The sequence below is a fragment of the Pollicipes pollicipes genome, unplaced genomic scaffold (assembly GCF_011947565.3).
Source record: "Pollicipes pollicipes isolate AB1234 unplaced genomic scaffold, Ppol_2.1 Scaffold_3447;HRSCAF=4054_pilon_pilon_pilon, whole genome shotgun sequence".
In the NCBI taxonomy this organism is placed as follows: Eukaryota; Metazoa; Arthropoda; class Thecostraca; order Pollicipedomorpha; family Pollicipedidae; genus Pollicipes; species Pollicipes pollicipes.
Genome location: NW_023596297.1, coordinates 14863026 through 14887631, shown reverse-complemented (window position 1 = coordinate 14887631; position 24606 = coordinate 14863026). Strand labels below are relative to the sequence as shown.

The 24606-nt window shown below is 55.8% G+C and overlaps 1 protein-coding gene across 1 annotated transcript in view; it reads right to left on the bottom strand.

Moving 5' to 3' along the window:
* Positions 1–24586, bottom strand: part of LOC119092175 (copper-transporting ATPase 2) — a 25291-nt gene extending 705 nt beyond the window's left edge. The window contains exons 1-12 of the mRNA XM_037215152.1: positions 24458–24586; positions 18891–19239; positions 16247–16388; positions 6662–7055; positions 5195–5330; positions 4280–4552; positions 3607–3767; positions 2989–3150; positions 1888–2025; positions 1133–1282; positions 386–526; positions 18–126 (exon numbers count right to left, since the gene is read on the bottom strand). Of these exons, the coding sequence (XP_037071047.1) occupies positions 18–126; positions 386–526; positions 1133–1282; positions 1888–2025; positions 2989–3150; positions 3607–3767; positions 4280–4552; positions 5195–5330; positions 6662–7055; positions 16247–16388; positions 18891–18984 (1900 nt within the window). The 5' untranslated portion in view covers positions 18985–19239; positions 24458–24586. The remainder of the gene's footprint in view (positions 1–17; positions 127–385; positions 527–1132; positions 1283–1887; positions 2026–2988; positions 3151–3606; positions 3768–4279; positions 4553–5194; positions 5331–6661; positions 7056–16246; positions 16389–18890; positions 19240–24457) is intronic.
* Positions 24587–24606: the final 20 nt, after the last annotated feature.

The window sequence follows — 24606 nt, the reverse complement described above, 5'->3', positions numbered from 1 at the left end:
GAGCGGCCGGCACTGACCTGGCTTCTTGGCGACGGGCATGGACTCGCCGGTGATGAGGGACTCGTCGCACAGGGAGTGGCCACTGAGGACACGGCCGTCCACCGGCACCTTGGCGCCGGGCACCACCTGGCGGACACACCACAGTCAGGCCCGCCGCTGAGGACACGGCCGTCCACCGGCACCTTGGAGCCGGGCACCATCTGGCGGACACACCACAGTCAGGCCCGCTGCACACAGGCACCGCTGCAGCCGTCGTCCGACGGGCTTTCATGGTGTCAGCCGCTTGCAAATCGCATTGTCTCCTCCCAGTGACACGCAACGCGTCGTTTCATGTCTCGCCAACGAGAAGCTCCGCTGCCATCAGCGTGGTAGCATCGCTGCCGACCTTGAGGATGTCGCCGCGGTGCACCAGCTCGACGGAGATGCTGTCCTCTGTGAGCACCTCCCTGTTCTCCCCCAGCGTCACCAGCACCGCCTCAGTGGGCTGCAGCGAGATCAGCTTGGCCAGCGCCTCAGACGTCTTGCCCTGAGGGTGAGCGCGCGATGTCCGTGCATGTGGTGTTCGGGTGCACGGGGAATGGAAACCGCCGAGCAGCGTCAATGGTCGCGGATGGTGAGGAACGGATACAGCGGCTGAACGGAAGGTGCGTCCAAAAAGGACGGCGACGGCAGCGGCATCTACAATTTTATGAGATTATGTGAACGGGCAGAAAATCTGGGAGAGAACGATCACCGCATTGCATGCATGGGAGCAGCCGCCACTACCACAAACCACAGCATAACGTGATTGCAAAAATCACCTACTAATACTACAATCCACTGAAACCACAAGTATGACTACCACCAGGCGTAAATCTCATAATTCATCCCACAATCCTCCCCTACCGGTCGTCGTGCCCACTGACCACAGCATCGACGCTCCACCCTGTACAGTGCTTGACCACCACCATCGCCCCCCCCCCCCCCCCCCCCCCCTCTGACAGCCCCAGCCGCCACAACCCATGCAACGCGCGCACCCTAACAGCGCCGACCTCGCGCGGCCACCTTAGCAATGTGCTCGAGCCACCGGCCCAGCGAGACGAACACCAGCAGCATCGGCGGCGGTCGTGTCGAAGAAGGTAAGCGGGCTCGCCGACTCCTGCAGCAGCATGGCCGCCACCACCACGGCCACCGAGTACACGTACGACACGGTCGTGGCCAGCATGATGAGCACGTCCATGGAGGCGGCGCCGTGGCGCAGCGACTTCACCGCCGCCACGTAGAAGTGCCGGCCGCCGATAAACTGGGGGCGAGGCGGGGCGTCAGCGCCGCACGAGCACGCCGTCAGGCACGGGGCGGCATGCGACGGGACGGAAATGGGCTCCTGTGGCAGGGAGCAGGATGCACGCATTGTGGGTGCAAGGCCGTACGGGTGCTTTATTCAGTGTCCTGCAGCAGCACTGGTCCATCAGCGTGGGCTGAAGGCCGGGAGTGTTCGACTCGGCGAGCATGTGCAAATGAAACACGCTTGGGTAGATCCAGCGCCGACGCCCAAACAAACGGCATACACGAGATGGTACCCATACGGGACGGGCCAGACACTCGAAGCCACGTAGACCCGAGCAAAAACATATTTATTTGGACTGAATGTGGATGCCTAAAACCGCCCAAGCAGATCAATATACACGAGCGCCTCCCTTCACTCCGGAGCCCACCACGAAACCGGTCAAAATCCGCCCGTCGCCGCCCGCACCCCCGGTCCAACCCAGCCGGCGAGGCCACGCGACCCCGCCCTCACCTGCACCGGCGTCGAAAGGATGAACATGAGCAGGTTCTCCATGGAGAGGCCGGGCACCACGCAGCACATGCTGCCATGGCCGAGCCGGCGCATGCGCACCATGAGAACACCATGATGAGCATGCACGGCACGCCGAAGAACAGCGACACCAGGAACGAGTTGCGCCACTTGGCGATCTCCTCGCGGTGGTCCAGGTACGACGCGCTGCCCTGCTTGCCCGAGCGGAGCGCCGCCTCGAAGCCCAGGTCCTGGCCAGAGAGGCAGACAAAGCCGTTGCATTCTACTGCATTGCAGATACAAGCCGCGCGGTTGCGTCGTGGTGTGTTGAGAGAGGGACCCTACTGCTGCTTCAAGCGGCCACAGGCGGGCGCCGTTGGCCAGCCGGGCATAACGTCAACAAGTCCCTTGAGTTTGGACGATCATCAGGCGGCGGGGGAGCGGAGAAGGCAGCTGACGGACCGGAGCGCTCGGCGCCCCGCACACCCAGCTCGTGCCAACACAGGTCAGCCATACGTCCCGGGGCAACCCCGGGCAACACTCCACGGCCGGCTGAACACGGCCAGCACTACATCATGTCCTTCACAATGGGCGTGCAGTGCTGCTCAGCCCGTCAGCAGGACATCATAGGCGGTGGTGACACGGCGCTACGCCCCGGGACAGCACGCCACCTGCGGCCGGCTGTGCAGTCGGCACGACAAACCGACACCCCTGAAAACCTCACCATCTGTGGCGGGATTACGAACAAAGCCGAGGCAACAGGGCAGTACCGACATGTCACTCCTGACACCACTGGTGCCTCAGCACCTGCCGTTCTTACGACGGCTCGCTGCGACGCCTGTTTTGTATCGCAAAATGATTAGAAATACTCCGCGGGAATTATCGTGTTTTTAAGTAGTTCTAGATAGCTGTCGGTCTATCTTCGAACATGTCTGTACCTCAGCGCGGTGGGCCGCAGCGGGCTGTCCCTGCCCGGAGTCTCCGAAGGAACATGAGGGTAACGGACAACTGGCAAATCCGAGCGCTCACACTGAGTCGGCCCACACCACCACCCAGCCCGAGTCACTCCAGCGCCACCCAGCTCCGCTCGCCACTCGCCCTGCACTTCCAGCGGGTCGCGCACCACCGACCAATCCAGCGCCCTGCCACACTTGTCAACAGGACCCGCTGGCCGGTGCTGGCCCCGCCACCGCCCACCGCCGCCGTCGTCTCACCTCGATCGCCTGGATGATGTCTCGCGGTCCCGTCTGGCCCGGGTCGAACACGACCCGCCCGCGCTCCGTCGCCAGCGCCACCGACACGGACACCACGCCCGGCCGCCGCACCACGTTCGTCTCGATCGTGTGCACGCACGAGGCGCAGGTCATCCCGCGGATCTGCCGGCCCGGGATCAGGGGTGGTCCGGGTGACGGGGTACACATCCGGGCTGCTGCCAGCTGACGCGCGCCACGGCGGCGGGCCGGCGGCCAGCCGTAACCGAACACAAACGCTCCCAATTTGTGTCGAATCAAGGGACGGCTTTTCATGCAGCTCTCGTGCTGAATATCTTCGCTGACAGCACCTTCATCAGGGAAATGGGCTTCATCCGTGATCGGCGTTCGCCGCCAACTCAGCGCGCTCTCCCACACTCGTGCCCGTGCCCGCGCCCACGCCCACGTCCACGTCCACGCCCACGCCCATGCCCACGCCCGCGCCGCTTGGGCGTGGGCGTGGGCGTGGAAATGCCTGAAGGTATTTCAGGATGTAACCGCAATAAACTGAACTGAACTGAACTGAACTGAACTCCGTGCACGAGCGTGTGCCACCGCGTGCCGTGCCGCCACGCCGCCTACCTCGAGGTCGAGCGTGCCCTCCGGGCTGTGGTTCTCCAGCAGCTGGGCCGGGAAGCCAATGTCGGAGATCAGGCCGGCCACCTGCGAGGGCAGCAGCACGGCCGGGTCGTACTGCACCTCGGCTTTGCCAGCCAGCAGCGCCACCAGGATCGATTCCACACCTGTGGCCGCGCGGGGGGCGGTCAGCACGAGCTTCGGGCGCACCGACTACAATGGTCACACGGCGGGTCAGCATGGGAACGAGCCACTGTTTGCGCACTGGAGAGGTGGCTTCCCCTACCCTTCGACCTACGCCCAAACGGTACCACGGTGCGACTGAATGCCAACAGTGCGAAGAGAGGAACGGGAGGGGATTCCTTGAGCCGACGGACGCCCAAGCCACCAGGCTGAGCTTGTGATGCTGGCATGTTGACCCTACCGTTGCGGGGTTCCTTATTGTTCGAGAAGCCAAACACAAAACGTTGCGCCTTCCCGCACATACAACAAATTACGAGTCAAAAGTTTCGTCACTGCGCCTTCTTCAGCGCAATGTGCACACGGCCACAAGCGCACTTTATTGATTCGGTTACGCACCAGTCTCCCAACCAGCCGCACCTCATGAAACCCGACCCCACGCCCGCGCCCGCGCCCGCGCCCGCGCCCGCTCCCGGCACACAGTCGCAGCCGTACTCACCGTCCACCTTGTTCATGTGCTTCTCGATGGCGCTGACGCAGCTGGCGCACGTCATGCCGCGGATGGAGACGGTGCACGTCTCCAGCTCGTCGGCCGCCGAGCGTGTTGACTTCCCTGGACTGACGGGCGTCTTCTCCGGGCTACGGGTGGCGCTCTGCGGCGAGCGCGGCGGCTTCGGCGGCGAGCGCGGCGACTCGCCCGGCGTGCGGGCCGAGAGCAGCGCCTGCCGCGGCGGCGAGTCCGACCGGCCGTCCGGCTTGTCCTGCGCGGGTCCTGGGGACGCGCAGAGGTGTGAGACGGTCGCTGGCCATCCATGGGCCCTGGGGACGCGCAGAGGTGTCAGTCGACTGTCCACAGGCCCTGGGGACGCGCAGAGGTGTGAGGCGGCCGTCCACGGGCCCTGGGGATGCGCAGAGGTGTGAGGCGGCCGTCCACGGGCCCTGGGGACGCGCAGAGGTGTGAGGCAGCCGTCCACGGGCCCTGGGGACGAAGGGCCCACTAAGCCGTGCGACCGCCACCGGAATCGGGGGGAGTGGCCAGGATAATGTGGCTGACAGGGCAGCGACACGCAGATGGACATGAGGACGGCCCTATGTCTACTCTGACCGGTCAAGTGTAGATATGTTTGCCGACCGAAGGCACCGAACGCTGGCAGGCATACCATCTACAACAGCTGCGGGCACACGTTTCCGTAAAAAGATGTCGGAAGTTAAACAAGTAACGACAAAACTTTGCATAGTTCCCCAGCCAAACTTGATCCTTTCATGTTAGAAAATCCTTCACTGTAAAAACGAGGGTCCACATCCCAGCTCAACGACAAAGACCACTGGCTGGGAACGAACGTGGAATACACCAACCAAGCCAAGCCAAGACGAGATCGTTACCATTCCTCGATAGCACGTCAGTCATGCAGACCTGTGGAAGATCCATCCGACGGTGGCTTCACGGCGGCCCTAAACTTCCCGATGCCGTTGACGAAGTCCTCCAGCGTGCCGGGAGAAGTGACCTGCGGGTTGTAGGTGATGACGCCCTCCTTGGCCTCCAGGTCCACCTGCGGAACGAGAATGCGCGTCAATCCGAGTACCTGATCGAGCGAGGTGCCGGCGACGTCCCTTCAGAGCGAGCGGCCGCTGATGGCGGCACATCGGCGGAATGGCCAAACGCTGGCAGGTCCACACGTCATCACTGCTCGCAGACCCCTGACGGCGGTCCCGCCAGGGGGCACAGCTCGCAAGACGGGAGCACTCCCGGCACGCGGGGAGCGTCGCAACATCGACCACCGGCAGCAGCCGCTGTGGCGTCGACGTTTGGCGTGGGAACGGCCCCATCTAGACAACCCCACCACACGACCCATGACATAGAGAGGAACGAGACGGGCAGCTCCTCCTGGCCGTGACGTTCCTCTGGCGACATCGGAGAAAGACACGGTATCTGGGAGCGTGGCGGCCGGGCCGGCGTCGCGCTGCAGCCGGTCCAGGCCCCCTCCCCTCCGGCCGGCGCCACCCATATCCGTCTCGGCAGCGTCCCTCATACCGAGGAGCGCGGGCGCAGACTAGCCGGCGATATGAAGCGCAGACATTTCCATCAGCGCCGCTCAAATGGCGGCACTGGCGCGCCCGGGCATGCGACGATCACTGAGCACGTGCATCTGCGCCCAGACCACGTACGGGACAGCGGGCAGCGCCGCTCTGCCTAGAATATTTTTTGTTCGATGCTCACGACTGTCGAGCCGTGGATTCCCGGCTTTCCCGGCTGATTCATGGCGGCGGGAATTTAGTTCAGGGTCTGGTCGCGGCACTGCGACGTTACGCGAACCCCACTTACGTGTTTTGAAGTATCCCAGCAACGCGCGGTAAGTTAAGATCAGTAACGTGTTTTGTGATGATCAAACGCCCTTGTCACTCCAAGGCCAACGGCTGTGAATAATTGACGTCTGTAGGAAGGCGCTGCCGTTGGGCCGGTCAGGTCACTAGGGGTTATATTTGTTGCGCTGCTTGAAGCTGGACTCGCCAGCAAGTGGCCTGGCTCGTCATTACGGAACGCTAATGGAACAATCCAATGTGCTTGAACAATGATCAGACTACGCATGAGGAAACGGGTTCTTAGGTCTCTAATTGCATCCAGTGGTTCCTCTGGAACGCTCGAAAAAGTTTCTAACGTGTATGACAAAACGTTCAGGCATGATTCACGCACATTCTTAACTTTCAAATAAGGCTAGGCTCTCTATGATCTGGCGCATGACACTCCCTTCCCGGGTCATTGCGCACTTCAGTGTTGAGTCGGCACACATCGGACGCGCACAGACAGACGCCGGGCGCTGCTCCCGCCGCCGCACCTTCTCCGGACGCCACGGCGACCACCACCAGGCGCCGTCGCACCCACCTTGACGCCGAGCACCCCCGGCTGGGCGGCCACCTTGCCCTCGATGTTCCGCACGCACGACTGGCAGCTCATGTTCTCGATGGCCAGGCGGCACTGCAGCTCGGCGGCCAGGCGCGCCTCGAAGCCCATCTCCTCCACCCAGTCGATCAGCTGCTGGTCGGCGAGCTCGGGCGCCACCTCCAGCCAGCCGCGCGCCGCCGCCAGGTCAACGCGCACGGCGCGCACGCCCGGCCGGCCGCCGACCGTCGCCTCGATGTTGCGCACACACGACTGGCACGTCATGCCGCCGATGTCGAGCACGACTGTGCGCGAGGCTCCGTCGCCCGCGCCGTCGCCGCCGCCGCCGGCCGCCGCCGGCAGCGACGCGTCGAAGCCCATGTCGTCGATCATGTCACTGTCGGGAGAGGGAGGCGGGCGTCAGGAGAGCGCCGGCGGCGGCGGTGTGACAGTCCGGGGTCGTTGCAGCATGGAGAGAGCGATGTTAATGGGGAATACTGGCGATGAGCAGCAGCACCCGGCGCTGCTGTACGGTACACCCGCGCCCCCGGCCGTTGATCCCGGCCGCTGCCCCCGGCCGGTGTCAAGGGCTGTTGTCGCCAGCTCCGCCATCGCCGCGCCCGTTCTGCAGGCACGACAAGGCGAACCCGTCCGGCGGCCAGCGCACCGCTGCAGACAGAGGCAGCCGGGGACGGCAGGCGTCGCTCGTCCCGTCCCGACTGCAGCCGGGCCGGGATCACCGGCTCCCGGCCGGCTGCTGAACCTCACCGACGCTGGGGTGCAGGTCACTCAGCGGGCAACGACATGCCACAGCACTGCCGCGAAGGTCAGTCCGGACGCCTCGTGGACGGGCCGGCCTGATACCGACATTCAAGGATGATGATCTATTAGAACAATAGCAAAAAAAACGTATGATCGTTGCCTATACTACGCAACGCCCGGCAAGGCATGCCTGTATGAACCGCCAAGTAACCAAGTACCTGAAGCGGCCGTAAGTCCAAACTATCGTCAGATCGCCATCGCCTGTACACGATCGATTTCCGGGTAATTTTGTCCCTCTACGTCACAGGAAGGTATGACGATAAGAAGATGCCGTGCGTTGGTAACCGGCTTTGCAGTCTAAATTACAAAGGAAACGTTCACGACTTAAATGCGGTCTACTTTACACAGTCCCTACAGCCGACTCGTGCCTGACCCACGGAGGGAGCAGCCGAGCCTGGAATCAGCAAAACTCCAACCGAGTCAGAATGGAACGACTTCCTTCCGTCAGACCGAGTGGGATTCAGTCCGCCGTATTTGCTTGAAACCAGCCCATCGCCATGCGACTCAGCTGGAGCGGGTTCGAGCACGAGCCTGCCGCGCGTCTCCTGTGCAATGACACCCCGATTTGAAGCAGACCCGCCACGGGCAAATGAAACAGCAGCAACCATGCTCTCATTTAATCACATGTAACCGTTACCGCCAATGGTGATGTACGTTCTCAGTCCGCTCTTTTAGTGACTATGTGGCCCGTCCAATACGCAGTGTAAACGGGAATAACACCACTTAGTTCGAAAACGAGTATTTTTCGCGCCGACGCAGCTGCATGCCCTCCATCTTGGACCTGACCAGGAAGTTGTGACGCGCGTGGGGCAGGCCATGGGAAATAGCACTGAAAACCCGTGGACCATGACTCAACAGCATGGAGAGCGTCATTCAACGACTTGAAATAATCGAGCATTTCGTAAGGAGGCAGCGATGAGGAGCAGCTTTGCTCCACTGGTGGCAGGCCAAGATGATGGCGCCAATAATGCAAGAACCGTTGTGCGTGGCTCAGTACAACATCTAAGTAAAAACATATGCTGATTAGCGCTGTTGGACCAACTGACATGTCTGAGAGTCACCCAGTTTAATTGTACTTTCGAATGGTCGAACCGATCCTCACTCTGTGTTAGATCGCTCAGAGCTTTCAACGAACTGGCCAGGCGCTGGTACGCGGACCCCGTCTTAAGCCAATATGCAGCACCCTCAGAAACCGGTCACGGAGAGGAAATCCCAGGCTCCGGGACACGAAGCTGGCCGGCTTTACCAGTCCAGCAGGCCGGCCCGCTCGCGGCCAAGCAGACGAGTCAGCCCCGTACGGCGTCTGGATGCAGGCAGCCGCAGAGCCCTCACACGACGGCTGAGACCAACCACAAGACCGCTGGGAACCGAGCCATCTGCTCACTATCCGCTCATGCAGTGTCGTCCGACAACGGCGCCCGTGTCGTCCGACAACGCCACTCGTGTCGCCCGATAGCAGCGTCCGTGTCATTCGACAACGGCACCCGTGTCGTCCGACAGCGGCGCCCGTGTCGTCCGACAACGGTGCCTGTGTCGTCCGACAGCGGCGCCCGTGTCGTCCGACAACAGTGCCCGTGTCGTTCGACAACAGTGCCCGTGTCGTCCGACAACGGCGCCCGGTCGTCCGACAATGGCGCCCGTGTCGTCTGATAACGGCGCCCGTGTCATCCGACAACGGCGGCCGCGTCAGCCGACGGTGGCGTCCGTGTCGTCCCGACAGCGCCGCAGCCTCACCTGGTCGGCCGCAGCCGCACGTATTTGGAGCGCACCATCGCGCCGCGTCACCTCCCCGCGCCCAACAACGGTACACTGACGCCGCGTGCAGACGGAGCGAGCCGCTGCCACCGTCGCCGCCGGCCGGGCGTGACGCGCCGCTGCTCCGGCAGCCGACTGGCTGCACGTGACGGCGGCCGGCCGGGCCGGCGCGGTCGCCGCCTCCCGCCTCCCGGCCCTTATCAGTGCGGCTCGGAGATACGGTGCTGATGTGGTCACGGCTGGGCGAGGGAAACTGGCAAAACCTTCAGAGGATGCGACATTTTAGGGGGACTGTGCGAATGAGGTTTTATCAGTCGCGCTCGACACATGCGCTGCGATGCATACGGGGGTGGATATGTGACGGGCAAACAAACGGCCGACTAGACGAACCACTCGAGCAACGTTAAGGAAAGAGATGTGACAAACATTACGTAAGCCAACACGTACACCGCTACACGAACAGCTTAAAACTGCAACGACAATATAGTGACTTCCGGAGGCGGATGCACGCGTTGCATCATTCCCTACTGACATTTCGCACGAAGCCAGCTGACACTTCGCGCCAGGCCGCCTGACGCTCCGCACCATACAAGCCGATGCGCGGCGTTGGTTTGCCGCGGGCGGTACGTCACCCCCACACATCACTCAACGTAAATCGGCGCGCCGGGCTGCGCAGGCTGATGCAACGCTCAACTCGGCTCAGCCCAGCTCAGCTCAGCTCGGCTCGGCTCGGCTCGGCTCGGCTCGGCTCGGCTCGGCTCGGCTCGGCTCGGCTCAGCTCAGCTCAGCTCAGCTCAGCTCAGCTCAGCTCAGCTCAGCTCAGCTCAGCTCAGCTCAGCTCAGCTCAGCTCATCTCAGCTCAGTTCAGTTCAGCTCGGCTCAGCTCAGCTCAGCTCAGCTCAGCTCATCTCAGCTCAGCTCAGCTCAGCTCAGCTCAGCTCGGCTCAGCTCAGCTCAGCTCAGCTCCGCTCAGCTCAACTCCGGTAACGCTCGCCCCCTCCCGCTGAACCCCCACCGACCGCCGTGAGGGCCAAGCTTTACTAGATATCAAACACCTTTGGTAGTTACCGTTATTCAGGGAAGCGAACCAGTCCTCGATAAAGCACTGAGTCCAGTTTCGTTGACAGCTAAAAGGACTTCAAATATGCACAGCGACAGAGGAAATTTCAGCGCTCATTTCATTCATTACTTTATGAATCATTGGGTTATCAGCCCAGCTCTTAATGGTACGTTCAGGTTCCAACCTTGGCGTTGCTGTGGTTACAAGTCAGGGTCATTGAGGTAAGACAGCCCTCAGCAATTTTTGGAAGTATTGGATTTTAATTATTCTGGTTTGTATATATATATATATATATATATATATATATATATATATATATATATATATATATATATCTATATCTATATCTATATCTATATCTATATATATATACATACATATATATATATACATATATATATATATATATATATATATATATATATATATATATATAAATATATATATATATATATAGATATCACGGAATAGCTCTTTTCTTTAGAAAAGCCCACATGCTTTTTAGGAGGCATCCTAAATATCGTTTTCTGCACGCGTATTAGCGAAGTCCCACGAAAGCTGTCACACTTCTCTGTTCATCCGGCATTCAGAATCCTTAACAGCCACACAAGCTTTAATAGCGTACATGTCCCCTATGAGAAAAAAAAAACATCAACACAATGAGCGTTAAACTACGTGCGTAACATTCTCTAGTGAAGAACGCTGGACTACAAGCTTCAAATACCTGCACAAAGGTAAGTGCATACAAGCTAAAGTCACTATCAATATTGCAACGGCGGCTCTCCCTTCTTCGCTTCCTCTTGCTCTTAAACTCCGACATCAACATTAGCCCAATCTGACTTCCTCAGCAGCGCCCGGCCAGGACAGCCTGGCGGAGGCCGCCAGCCAGCCCGCTCGGCGCCGTACCTGTGGGCGCCGTAGCTGACCGGCCGGTCCGTCAGCAGGGCGGCGCGGTCCCCGCGGGCCCGCCGGCCCCTTCCGCGGGTCATCGGGACCCCACTCCGCCGCCGCCGCTGCCGGCGAATCGTCAACACCGACTAAGGGCGCGAGCGGGCAGCGTCGGCGGCGGCGAAGGGCCGCGCTCCGTCGCGACCCCCGGAGGTCGTGCAGCCATCGATCGACACCAGCACAAGGCGACGACCGCCGACAGCTGTCCGCGTCACTTTCTCGCGTGGAAGAAACGTCAGCGTTCGCGCCACTTCCTTGCGCAGACGGAACGTCATTGTCCGCGTCACTCTCTCGCGCGAGGGGCACGTCAGTGTCCGCGCCATTCTCTCGTGCGGACGGCACGTCAGTGTCCGCGCTACCGTTTCGCGCGGACGTCACGCTAGTGTGCGCATTACTCTCTTGTGCGCACGGAACGTCAGTGTCCGCGTCACTCTCTCGTGAGGGCGGCACGTCAGTGTCCGCCTCACTCTCTTGCGCGGACGGCACGTCAGTATCCGCCTCACTCTCTTGCGTGGACGGCACGTCAGTGTCCGCGCCACTCTCTCGTGCGGGCGGCACGTCAGTGTCCGTAACATTCTTGCACGGACGGCACGTCAGTATCCGCGTCACTCTCTTGCGTGGACGGCACGTCAGTGTCCGCGTCACTCTCTCGCGCGGACGTCACGCCAGTTCCCAAGTTGCGGCACGCTGACCCGCGTTCCGCGATGTGTAGGAGCGGCATACCGATTGTTGCAAACCAACTGACCAGATGTCTGTCTGCATGTTACGAAACATCAGTTTTCACCGTGTGGAATGTCAGTGCATGGTGGAAACGTTAGTTTGCACGGTGTCGGTGGGCTAAGTACGACACCTAAGATGTCCCAAGGTCAGAGGAGCGGCACAATAGACCACAAAACGCATGAAAAACTCGTACTAGTGTATGATAAGACATACAAAGCTTGCGAATTCCCGGTGAAAAAAGCAAGCAAAAATGATCGCAAAAACTCACAAACGGCACATCCGATCGTTTCGCAGGCTTTCTAAACCGCAGGCTGACGGCACCACGACGTTAGACAGACCGTCAATTTTCAACTTCATGGAGCTTGCCTGCGCATACGCACCGCTCATATTCGTTGCGGGATTCATTTCTTCGCGCATTCTTTGTTCTGGTTTAAATTTTTACAAGCGAGTGCCTTATGCGATGGCAGCTCAGCTGAAGGCCCCAGTGTGGCAAAAGACACAAACTGCACCCGTGCAGCATAGGCATCGCGTTGCACGTTTGGAAACTTTACACCTGGGTCTGGTGTACGTCTGCCCTGGTACAGGTGCTCTGCTGTGCCCCACAGCGATTCACACGCGCCGGTGCGTTTAATTAAACCCGGCCGTAGAAAGTACGCGTGGACTGGTGTTTCAGAGACTCAGACGCTTCATTTTGCCAGCGCATGCCGGACGCTTTCTCGGTCCCGTTTGAGCACACTGGGGCAGTAAATAAGGGCACACACCGTAGTGTAATCAAAGGAAGTGCCACCATTCATTGCTCTAATAATTTGTTTGTGATGTCGCGATTACGTTGTACATCGTCGGATTGAAGTGACCGTCCATCGTTTTGCTGTCCTGCCACTTGCAGGACAGCATGAGACACGCAGGTGTGGTCACTTAGAGGGAATGCTTCACTTTTGAGGACATTGAAGCAAGGATCTGTAGTCGGTGTACCGTTTGCATTTCTAGTTTGATTTAGTGCTCTCTTCTCGTTTGTTGAGTCACTAAGTTTGTTACTATCTTGAGGTCTAATTTAGTGTTATTCAATCCATGCTATTTTTGTATTAATTTTGTATTGCTAATTTTAGTCTCCGTTCTGTCTGTTTCCGCCCTGTTTAGTTCTAGGTCTGTCTGTCCGTTTCCGAGGTTTCGTTGTTTCCCTGTCAGCGTCCACGAGGAGTCGAGGCGCGGTGTTGGCGACGGGCGGTCATGGAATATAGTGCACCTGGAACCTCGGTGTCTTCGACGTGGCGGCCGTCCACACATCAGATATGATAAAACCAGCCTACTTCTAATTATCGGTAACTAATTATCTAACAATTTTTTAAAGTGAAAGATTGTTCTAGATCGCACCATTCTTTGTTTAGTTGTTTAGTAAATATGCCCCTCAATGCGTCATGGTTTGATTGCGTCATCGCACCTTACGCAACACTTATTGAGAGCCAATTGATGGCCGTTATATCTGGAAATCGCGCTCACGAATGCCAGGTATGAATATCTCGACAATTATTTTATGCATGGCCTTGATCGTCGCATGGCTTATGAAATGGCAGGATTTGAATGACTTGAATGACTTTGAATCATGACGTCGTGAATACCAACGTGACTGAAATACTCTCCCCGATATACTCTTCCCATTTTTGCAGGCGTGTAGCCCAGAAACTAAAAGGCAAAATTGTGAAAAACACCGAAAGTTTTCCTGATGGCTATTCAGTTCAAACCTCCATATAAATGTAGAACACTACCTTTAACCATAAAACCTTAAACGTTAAAATATTAAATATAAATCTTAAACGTTAACCATAAACTCCTAAGCGTGACCTTAGCATAAAATCTTACACCACCATGCCACCCACCCGTGACACTATAATGATTGTAATCAGCCGAATAACGTGTCGTGGTCCATTAGCTAATGGATTAATGTAGCGGGGCTCGTAAAGCTGCACACCGACAGAAAACAACAGCTTTCGTTGATCTAGTTTTAATTTGTGCAAACGCAACTACGAACGAACAACACTAGAACAATCAGTGATTGTCCGCAAAGCTGTTTATCATGGCCTACGGTACAGACTTGGCCGGAGCCAGACCCAACGAAGGAGCCTGGTGGCGCGGTCCCATCGTGCCGGCGCAGCGGGGCGGCGTGAGACCGGCGACAGGGCCACATGGGACGAGCCAGGTGACGGCCCCTCTGTAAACGCCGCACCGGCTGCACCCGACACTGCGTCTGCCGACGCCGGGCGCTCGTGAACGGTCGTGTCGGGCGCAAAAATCGACGTTGAATGCCGCGGAGACTCGCCAGGACACCCGTGCACACGGCACACAAACGACAGCATAGCCGGGTGCAGGCAGGCGTTACTGGCAGCGGCCGGATTCGCAACAGGCGGCGGGTGCACACGGCACACAGCCGACGGCGTAGCCCAGTTAAAGACGCAGGCCGACACAGCGCCTGAAGGCGTGCTGAGCGACCGGTGCACACGGTACACAACAGAGGACAGTACCGGGCGCACAGCACCGACGCTGGCAGCGTCCAGAACACCGGAAGCGATCATTGCGCCTGGCACACCGCACGGTGCCGTGCGTCAATACCAGTGCCGCCTGGGGGCGGAGACGTGCGCTGTGATCAACCGGTGCGCACGGCACGTACGATCGACGGCGACGGCGGTGCCGGGTGCAAACCCTCGGCAGACGCATGGTTGAAGGCACCCGGCGGGGACGGGCCTGACCCGAGAATCAGCTGTGGCGGCCGCGCCATTGTGACGCCGTGACGTGACGGTTTCTGAAGACCTGCCGCTGAACGCGCCGCCGCCGCCCCGCCAAGCGGAACCTGAGTGGCGGTGCGGCACTCTCCCGTCTCAGGGGCTGGCGCGCTCCAGGACACTCGCGCGTCAGCACGCCTCGACGCGGCGCGATGACTCGGACGCGGAGAGGCCCACCAGCTGTGTGAACGTGCACAGGAGCGGACGGCGCCAATCGCGAACGATGGGAAATTGCTCCGCGATGGTTACCGTGGGTTGTGGATACAGTTCGAATGCACCAATGCAGCAATGGAGCACTACGACCTGCACTCGATCAATCCACGACATGCGGGTATTGTTCGATCCCTTCAGATGACGCCGCCGCCATCTAAAACGGCGCTCGTTCCCGGACCAATTGTGGCGTTTGTGAGCGTTACCAAAGCAGTAACTGTTTCGTGTGTCAACGCGAACACGTCACAAACTGCGTCGAGTATGCAATCTGTGACGTGTTCGTAAGGTATACCCAATTTCAATACCGGAGAAGTCACTCTCGCTCATAAAAGTGAAGAACATAGCGTCCGGACGCCAGGGGCCCCGGGCACGGACTCCCCACAATGGCAGACAATGTGGCCTCATTCGTAAGAGCCAGATGCAGCAGATACAACACACAGGGCAGCAGCATGGTAAGGAGTGGGTTCAAAGCATGACGCCGGCGTCCTTGCCACCCATCCCGGCCTTCCCGTCGCCACATCATGCGGCTGGCTGCCCACGTAGCCCACACCACAACATCTAATCCATCAGCAGCCGTCTGTGGACACTCTCGCGCGGCCGACGGCTACAGTACCGCTGCGGTATGCCCTCTGTCCACACAGGTGCTGATACGCGACACCACCGACGGGTCAAAGGTCACGGTGACGAGGGCGATCGCTATCACAGCCCAGGTCACCAGCCGATACGTGGAAACTCCAGTGGCCGGAACCCAGCCCGGAGAGCGTTTTCACAGCGGAACTGCGCGGCAGTGAAAACACAACATCCGCTGGCAGAGGCCGGTGTGGCGCAGAAGTCTCTCGCCCCCTCGTGGGAAGCCAGCTGACCAGGCACAGTCAGGCGCAAGCGCGACAAAACGAAATGTCCGTCTGTTCACAACTATTTAATTTTGTCCCGGAACCACCGCGTCAGAGTGGTGTTGTTATGGGTGAAATGTCTTTTACTTCAGGCACTGAGAGCACAAATTCGTGCAAAAGCTGACCCTGGTCCGTGATCCGACATGTTAAGGGAGCGCATGATCTTTTTATCGATATGATCCCGCCCAGCTTCACTTATTGGCTGTTCATTGCTTCGACAGGTTTGCCTATTCAGCGCCTGGTCCAAACCAGTGAAAAGAAATGACGCGTTCTGGGGATGATCACGGGCCACACGGACCCAGGTATCATCTGACGAGAAGCGCGCTACACGACTAAAAAACGAGGATTGAATATCACCAGCAAGGTTATCGGCGGATCAGAGGCCAGCGGCGCCGCCAGTACTCACCAGATGCCTTGCGGTGAGGTCAGCTGCGGGTCGAAGGTCACGGTGGCGCTCTCGTCCGGCAGCGAGACGACGATGGAGTGGATGCCGGCGTTGTCGCCGACCGTCGTCTCGATGTTGCGCACGCAAGACTGGCAGGTCATGCCTGGAATGGACCGAGCTGCGCTTCAGACATGCTTTCACGCCCGACCCGGCGGCCGCTCGATACAGGCAGGGACGGGTGGGATGTAGGTGAAGCGGTGAGCACGGCTTAACACCGGCGCGCATACGCGCTCAGAGGTAGGCGGACAACCAGGTACAAATGGATACCGGAAATCTCACGGGAGAACGTATCAGTTGTGATCTATTATAGTGAGTGACTGAGTGTCTCATATATATATATATATATATATATATATATATATATATATATATATATATATATATACCACGAAAATACGCGGGAGAGATTCGAGCCCAGACTTCGCCACCACTATCCAGTAAAAACGAACAATGGACATGCACCGAGAACTAGCCAGAAGAAAACAATTTGCACATCAAATTACTCCAGCACATTGCTTGACAAAAGATCGTACATGAAACCGAGCGCACGAAACTGGGATGGTACGATGCGGAGTTGATGACCACTGGTTCCGTGGCTGGCTTGAGGACCGCTCACAGCGTGTCGTTGGTTGTGAAACGCTGCATTCCATCAACCTGCCCTCTTTTGTTCGCCGTGGTCAAGTCATCGTGCATGCCGACGGTACGCAGTTCTTCGACGCGGATACTCAAGCCAATGTCGGCGACCTTCGGGTACGGAAGGAAACAATGCTGAGCATTGCGCGTGACTAGTTTACTCAAAATTGTCTGAAAAATAGTCCTAGTAAGACTGAGCCCCTCCCATAAAACTTCCTCGACTTTATCATAGCAAAATTGTATTTCCGCTTTGGAAACGCAAAATTACCACCTGATGTAGCGCGGGTTCTTGGTGTCACTTTTAACTTCAACTCAAATTGGAAACGATCAACAAATGCACATGTAATTGCAACATGCTGCGACAATGTTCTACCGGGCCACGCGAGATTGTGCCACCATGTACCATCTGAAACAAAAAGCTATAAATGAAGGGCTTGATCACCCACACGTTAGATGTCTCGTTTGTCTCATTATGGGGTGATTGCGCACAAACAAAAAACCACAGGATTCAACACAAAGACTCAATTTTGACGCCAGAATCATAACTGGGCTCTGACGATCACAACACATAACTATCGCACTGAAAACACACCCGCGTCTAAAAAAGTGGCCTAGCTTTTGACCGAGCGCGGCCTATCAGCTCTCGACCGTCTCCTGATGTCGCAAAGCACACCGGATAGTTTGCGTACTTTTGTGGCGTCGAGCTCTGACGCGTTTGTTTAGGACCGCGCGGGGCTCTGAAAGCCTACCGTTAAAAATTCCACGTGTCCGTACCGAGCTCGCCCGCAGAACTTGTGTCGCCGAGCCACTTGTGCCTGGAGTGGTTTAACGACAAATGTTACCGCCGTGCCATCGGCTAAGCCTTCCGCGCACCAGTCCTCACCTGGCTACAGCCAATTCATGAGAATCCTACGGCTTAGCTGAAAACTTTTTGCAGACTTACGGACAGTACAAATATTTCTATCGTCTCAATGCTCCTGTGGCAGTGAATAATAGTACTGATAGAGGATCGGGGGAACCATAAAGTAGCGATTTCTACGACTAACGGCACGCGCAAGACTGTTGATTCGCAATATGTAAGATCTCATTTCGCGTGCTCCGGCATGGCGGTTGATCAGCTGCGTAAGTCAGCTGATCATCCCGCGGCATGTCAGTAGCATCCCAGCGCGGACCCAGAGGCGACTGGCTAGCCTCCACACAACCACCCGGTGTACAGGAGCGACGCTGTACCGCACTTGCACACGCCGCACGGACACGACACGCGTCCTCGAGATAGCGGACCGTGCGTCAATCCGCTGACTGAACTTTGACGCCGCCACTCTGCGTCGGCCCGCCGGTCAGCCCTGACACGAGCCCAGGGCTGATGTCGCCTGTCGTTCCTCGACAGACAGGTGGCACGACCCGCGGCGGCGGACAAAGACCTTCACGCGCGACGGGCCAGACGCAGCTGTTCACGGGGGTGACGAGACCCCGGTGGAGAGGTTACAGTTGTGACGTCACCACCAAATGCGTGTCACGAATCTACCGCAACCTACTTGGGGGTGCACGAGGTAACTGTCCTTGAAACTTGGGGGTACACGAGGATAAAACATATTTCAATTAACTTAAATCCCACGCCACTCAACTGAAGCTACGCGCAATAGTAAGGCATCCAATCCAAGACAGGGTAATATGAAAAGAAAATATGTTACGCAACCCCAAAACATCACACAGGCATACACTGGGCCCTAAAAAAGCTGATTTAGCGGCAAACCAGAGTAATGAGGATTAAGGGGTACCACCAGAAATCCGTAATATAAGTTTTACACTTGATGGCATCACTTAAACTACAAACATCTGCATTTTGTTTTCATCCAAACGAAATGTATAGGCTCCGAGCATGAAACAACACTGCTGGGGACAACAGTTAAGAGCCCGGTCAGCCCTTCTCCGGGCATACCCGACGGCGACTGCGGCTGCACCGGTGTCGTACCTTTGATGCTGATGGTGGCAGTCATCTCGGGCGGTTCCAAGTCCACGAGCTGGGTCATCATCGTGCCCGCTCCGCCTCTGCCCGACGGCGTCATCCTGGCCGTCCCGTTGACGTCACACGCGCGTCACGTCACTCCGTCGTCCGTGACGGCCGTCTCCGTCCGGGGCCGCCGCGACCGCGCACGGCCAGGTAGCCGCCCCACGGTCGCCACCCACCAGGCACGGAGCCTGCCCGGCACTTGACAGCCGGCCGGCCGGATGCCGCCCGCCGCACCGGCAGGCCGGAGTTCGCTATGACGTCACTCACGCGCCGCGGCCGGCGGCTGCTGCCCGGCGCGACGCCGGTACACCTGTCGATGAATTGGCGGTCCGTCAGCGACCTGCCGGCTGACCTTGCCCGGACGCCGGTCGCCGCGACCCACCCGGGATAGGGTCAACCGCCGGCCGGCCAATGACCTCACGGGTTACGGCGAAGGTCGGCGGTGTCGCGACAGCTCTCGCTTGCTAATGGGACCACCAGGGGACAGGGGGACATGTTTCCAAAAATCGCTCAAAATGGGGGTTTGTCCCCCGTTCTATTATGTCTTCAAAATGCACTTTTTCATGTTTTCCTATTGAAAATGCCATTTCCAGACCAGGTTGCCTCTCACCCCAAGTTCCGGTTTGACTTCCTTATCCTGGTCTGTCGCCTCCCCGATCTCAGAGACGTGGCTACACCCATGACTGACAAGATAGCGCCCATTTGAGAGGCTCAAGGCTGCACGGTGCAGAATCAGACTCAGGACCGCCTATCGGGACGGCCAAGTGCTAACCGGTGTGGCTCTCACATTTACGCCACGTGGTAACAGAGTCAAGAGGTCACTGGGTACCCTGGTAACTGATTGCTCATGGGACCAACGACGCGGATGGTGCTCGAGTGGCGCAGCTGGGTACCGCTATAGCTCGAATTCCTGAAAGTCGGCTGGGACACAGGCAGTCGTCGATCTAGCGGTGATTTATCATTTGCACCGCCTAAGGGAGCGGGTTACAAACGCATTGTACCAGCACATCTATCAGCTGTTTTTTCTTCCTGGGGGAACGGTGTTGGAGCTGGTGATTCTGTGCACACTATCATTAATCGGGACAAAGTTGATCCACAATCAACGTCACTGGTTCATCCTCTGGCGATAAGACCCTGCTTAGCCGGCCAGCAAAAGTGTCGACGTCCTTGCAGTTTCCGTGCCAGAATGCCCGTCAACCGTGCCCCCCACCCCCACCCCCATTAACGAGCAAGCCGTACTGAAAGGTGGGGTTATCGCTGTTGTCCTACACACGCAACGGGCGCTTCATCGGCGCTGGTGTCATAGATAACAGACATCACATATTCGTGCTACATACCACTCAGGGACATGAGATACCCCCGAAAGATAATGACCAATGGGAGCTGTTCTTTTTCACAAGCTCGCGTGGCACAAGGAGACCAGTACATTTCATAACTGGGTACCTATGCTTCGAATTGATTGAATTACGGGAACTTTAAGGTCTCAAACCTAAGACCCCCAAGATCTCAAATGCTTATGATACTTATGAACATGGGGAGCGCCGACATTTACGGTCCTTTGGTACCAATACCTAACATAATACGGGAGCTGGAGACACCAAACTTACAGGACGGATAGGCCTGCATGCGAACTCACTGGTGTTAAATTTTTAGGTCCCTGGGTCATGATCTTCAGTTCAAATAACGTCATACAGGGTATGGTCAAACTCCAGGTCGGTGTTCGAGGTTCCTCAGACCCCCACGTAACCACCTTAACCCTAGACATCTCTAAGCAAAAGTTCACTAGTGTTCATTCCAGCTCAGTGACTCGATTTCACCTTCAGAACGTCACAGTAATCAAAACCCTGTGATTGTCTTGATTCTTAAAATTTCAACAAGTGTCAAGGATAGCGCTTGGCGAAATGCTCCTAAACAGGTTGATCAGGGTCATTCCAGGTCAGTGACCTTGTCTGACTCTCACAACACACTTGTTGACCTCCCTGTGATAAATAAATTTGAACCTAGCATCAAAACTACCCCCACAAAGCAAGGCCTCAAGTGAAAAACACCGGTTTGGGCCTCAGCCTGACCTTCATACCTAACCCAAGGTCAATGGAATTAATGATAATTTTCATTTCTTTCCAAATGATTTATTATGCATGGTTTGCCAGTATGTGTTCAGTTCAGAACGCCTGCCTGGCTACCAGCATAGGTTTGTGTATGCCCTGATATGTATATATATATATATATATATATATATATATATATATATATATATATATCCACCACCCAAGTTATGCCATCCAGTTCAACTGACGATTTTGTCTCCACCCTTTCACCAAAGAGGAGTGTGGCGTGTTTTACATGCTGGACAGTGATGCGGCACGGCCATCTGGGCCTGGGTTGACCCTAGTTGACCAGTTGCCCACTGAACTTTCTATTGCAGTCAGGCCAAACAATGTGCATGGTTGGGAACTAGCACCCAATGCTGATGGGCAACGAGTTCAGCATCTTTCCACTGGAGCACAGAGACAGCATCTAGGAGGGGTCAATAATTAACCTCCTGAAATTTGATGAATCTGGACCAAATTCATGCAAAATTGCCAAGGATGTAATGTAAATATCTTGGTCCAAGGGGATGAGTCCCTTACCCTCCTCCCTGGCTACATCCCTGTGGCCTCTATCACAGCACCTATGCATGCTGTATCTTGTATCTCTATGAGGCAGCTCCATGGAGACTGAGCGCCCACCCCCTCCCCCTTTGACTCTGCAAGAGCAGTGGGCATCAATGATTAAGTCATTAAAAACAGCAATGTCCGTCCCGGTGGCTCAGTTGGTTAGAGCGCCTGCCTTCCGATCCACCCACCCGTGGCTGGGTGGGTTCGAGTCGCTTTAGGGCGCTCGCTATTTGCCCTTGACAGGTATGGCCTGCGGCCGGTGGCAGCGGTCGCGCTAAAGGTCAGTTGACGTCAGAGGGCAGGACGGACCGTGCCGAGCATTGCGGCACGTTAAGCTTTCGCCACTAAATTCTGCCGTTGCCTGGGATTGCGCGATCGGATGGTGGGGGTCAGAGCTCACGCGACAAGCACTGCTTAGTGTGAGTGCTGATCCCAGAAATCCATCCATTCAAAAGGGTTCGGATCAAATTTATAAAAAAGTGCAACAAGCAAAAACTAACATGTTTTTAAAAGTCTTGCATCCCTGGGTGTGCCAACAGGAAGCAGTCCCAATGTACAATCTTACATTCCCTGAAGTTCTTGTTCTTGACCACCTTAATCTTAAGGCCGGCATCATCCTGACCAGCTTGTAGGGTGGTGGCCCAGGCACATCCCTAGCTAGCAACATGCTCAAGGTGCATTTTCTGATCTCCAAAGTAGTGCATGTCTGTTACAGCTGTGGTGGCAGTAGTATTCACCCTGTCTGTATGGCAGACTGTAGCTACCACCAATCATGTGTCAGCCATTCATGGACTTGACCTCAGTTCAAGAGTAAGTGGAGTGTGTCTCCAGTGCCAAACAGTAGAATCAATTCACAACAGACTCCTGCCAGGCTTAGGTAAGGCAAAACAGACTTAACAATGTCTCAAACTGTCCACACAGCCTGATGGCTCAGCTAGTGAACACCTCAGTTGGTTAGTGCCAGCCTTCTACTGATCCATTCATGCTGTTGCCCAGGTGGATTTTAGCTGCTTTAGGGCACTGGCAATTGACCCTTGAGCGGCATGGTTCATCGCCTCACCTAAGATCATGGGGCTTCAGAGAGAAGGACAGATTGTGCCAAGCATTGCAGTTAAGCTTTTGTTACCATATTCTGCTGTTAATCTATAATTTCATGACGGGATGGCAGGGGTCAGGCCTCATGCAATAAGCACTTCTTGGGGTCAGGGTATATATTCCTACCTCATGTTAAGAAAGAGCATTGTGCATCAATCGTTGTTTTTAGGGCAGAACATGTCATAATAAATCGTAAAACAGGAACTTTGAACAGACCTTGGAACTTAAATAACTACGATAGCGAACATCCGAGCGCAAACATAGTAACCATGACCCCGGAGCCATTTGTACGCGTGATCGCAACATTACTGCGTTATCACAACATTACTGTGCATCAAGAACCATAAAAATGTATGAGGCCAAGGTAACAAGAATTCAAGAAAACATGTTTCTTGTGTATCCAAGCAGTCTTCTGTACACTGTAGCTTGGTCAACATGGTGGGGAAATATGACGTTTTTGCATGGGAATGAAAAGCAAACTGAGAATATGGTGGCTAAACAAAACTTCTTAATAGGGTACATATATATATATATATATATATATATATATATATATATATATATATATATATATATATATATATATATATGACATGGAACATGGATGCCAATGGGACACTGGGTTGAGGGGGATAGGGTGGGGGTTTGGTTAGGCTAGGGTAGGTTAGGTTAGGTTAGGTTAGGTTAGGTTAGGTTAGGTTAGGTTAGGTTAGGTTAGGTTAGATTGTTAGATTAGGCTAGGCTAGGCTAGGCTAGGCTAGGCTAGGCTAGGCTAGGCTAGGCTAGGCTAGGCTAGGTTAGGTCAGGTTAGGTTAAGTTAGGTTAGGTTAGTTTAGGTTAAGTTAGGTTAGGTTAGGTTAGGTTAGGCTAGGCTAGTTGAGTTTAGGCTATGTTCTGGACTATTCTGGCCTGTGTGTTTCACAAACGTACCTACACACGATAGGAAACGTTTTTCTTGGCATCATTATTTTTACCTTGGTCCCCTACATTTTTATGGTTCTTGATAAGCAGAAATATTGTAATTATGCAACGACAATGCAGAAACGGCGCTGGGGAGTCAAAGAGGTGGGGTGCGTGTGGCGCTCCGGAGCTCGCTATATTAAAATTTGAAGGTAGGAGCACGAATGCACCTGTTTTAAGATTATTTACCATATGTTCTGCCTTAAACACGACAAATGGTGTACAATGATTTTTTATAACGTTAGGTAGGAATGTATACCTACACCCTTCTTGGTATGAGCTTGGATCCCAAACACGTCTGCCAAATCTGCCTGCCAAATCTGCTCCAACTTAATCTTTTCAAAATAATTGAGGCACTTGATAGCTAAAATACTTGGCTGTGCCCATCTGTTCATACATTTTTTATGACCACTAGGCTAATATAAATGCTGGTGATGATCAGGCTGGTTATCACTCATCCCAAGGTGATGATTACTCATACTTACCATCAGTCCCACACTCAAAATGCTCACAAAGGATAATGAGGACCTCACAAAAAATACAAATTGGCACACATACTACCTCCAATGTCCAGCTGCACGGAAACTGGTGGGCCAGGAGGTTGACCCCCTGGCCCACCAGTTGTTGACGTCAACGCAACTGTTGACTGTTAGATAGCCTTGTTTGACCCCATGCTTCTTGAGAACCGAAAAGTAGCCTATGAGCATTACCAGAAAAAAATACTTAAAATGGCTTTCACCCGCCCTCCTCAAACCTGGCAGGACTGTGACTGCCTCTACTTACGTCGTCCAGCTGCATACACACCTGGGTACTTACTTCGTAATGCCTCCCAGAGGCTTCAGGCGTCCGCTGCTGTGTGCCTAAACACCGAAGAGACAAAACGAGCTTGTTCCCCTACCAGGCTGACGAGATTACTAGCCTTGGAGGTTACCACCGCCTCCGACGAGAAAAGTTACGAAAACTGC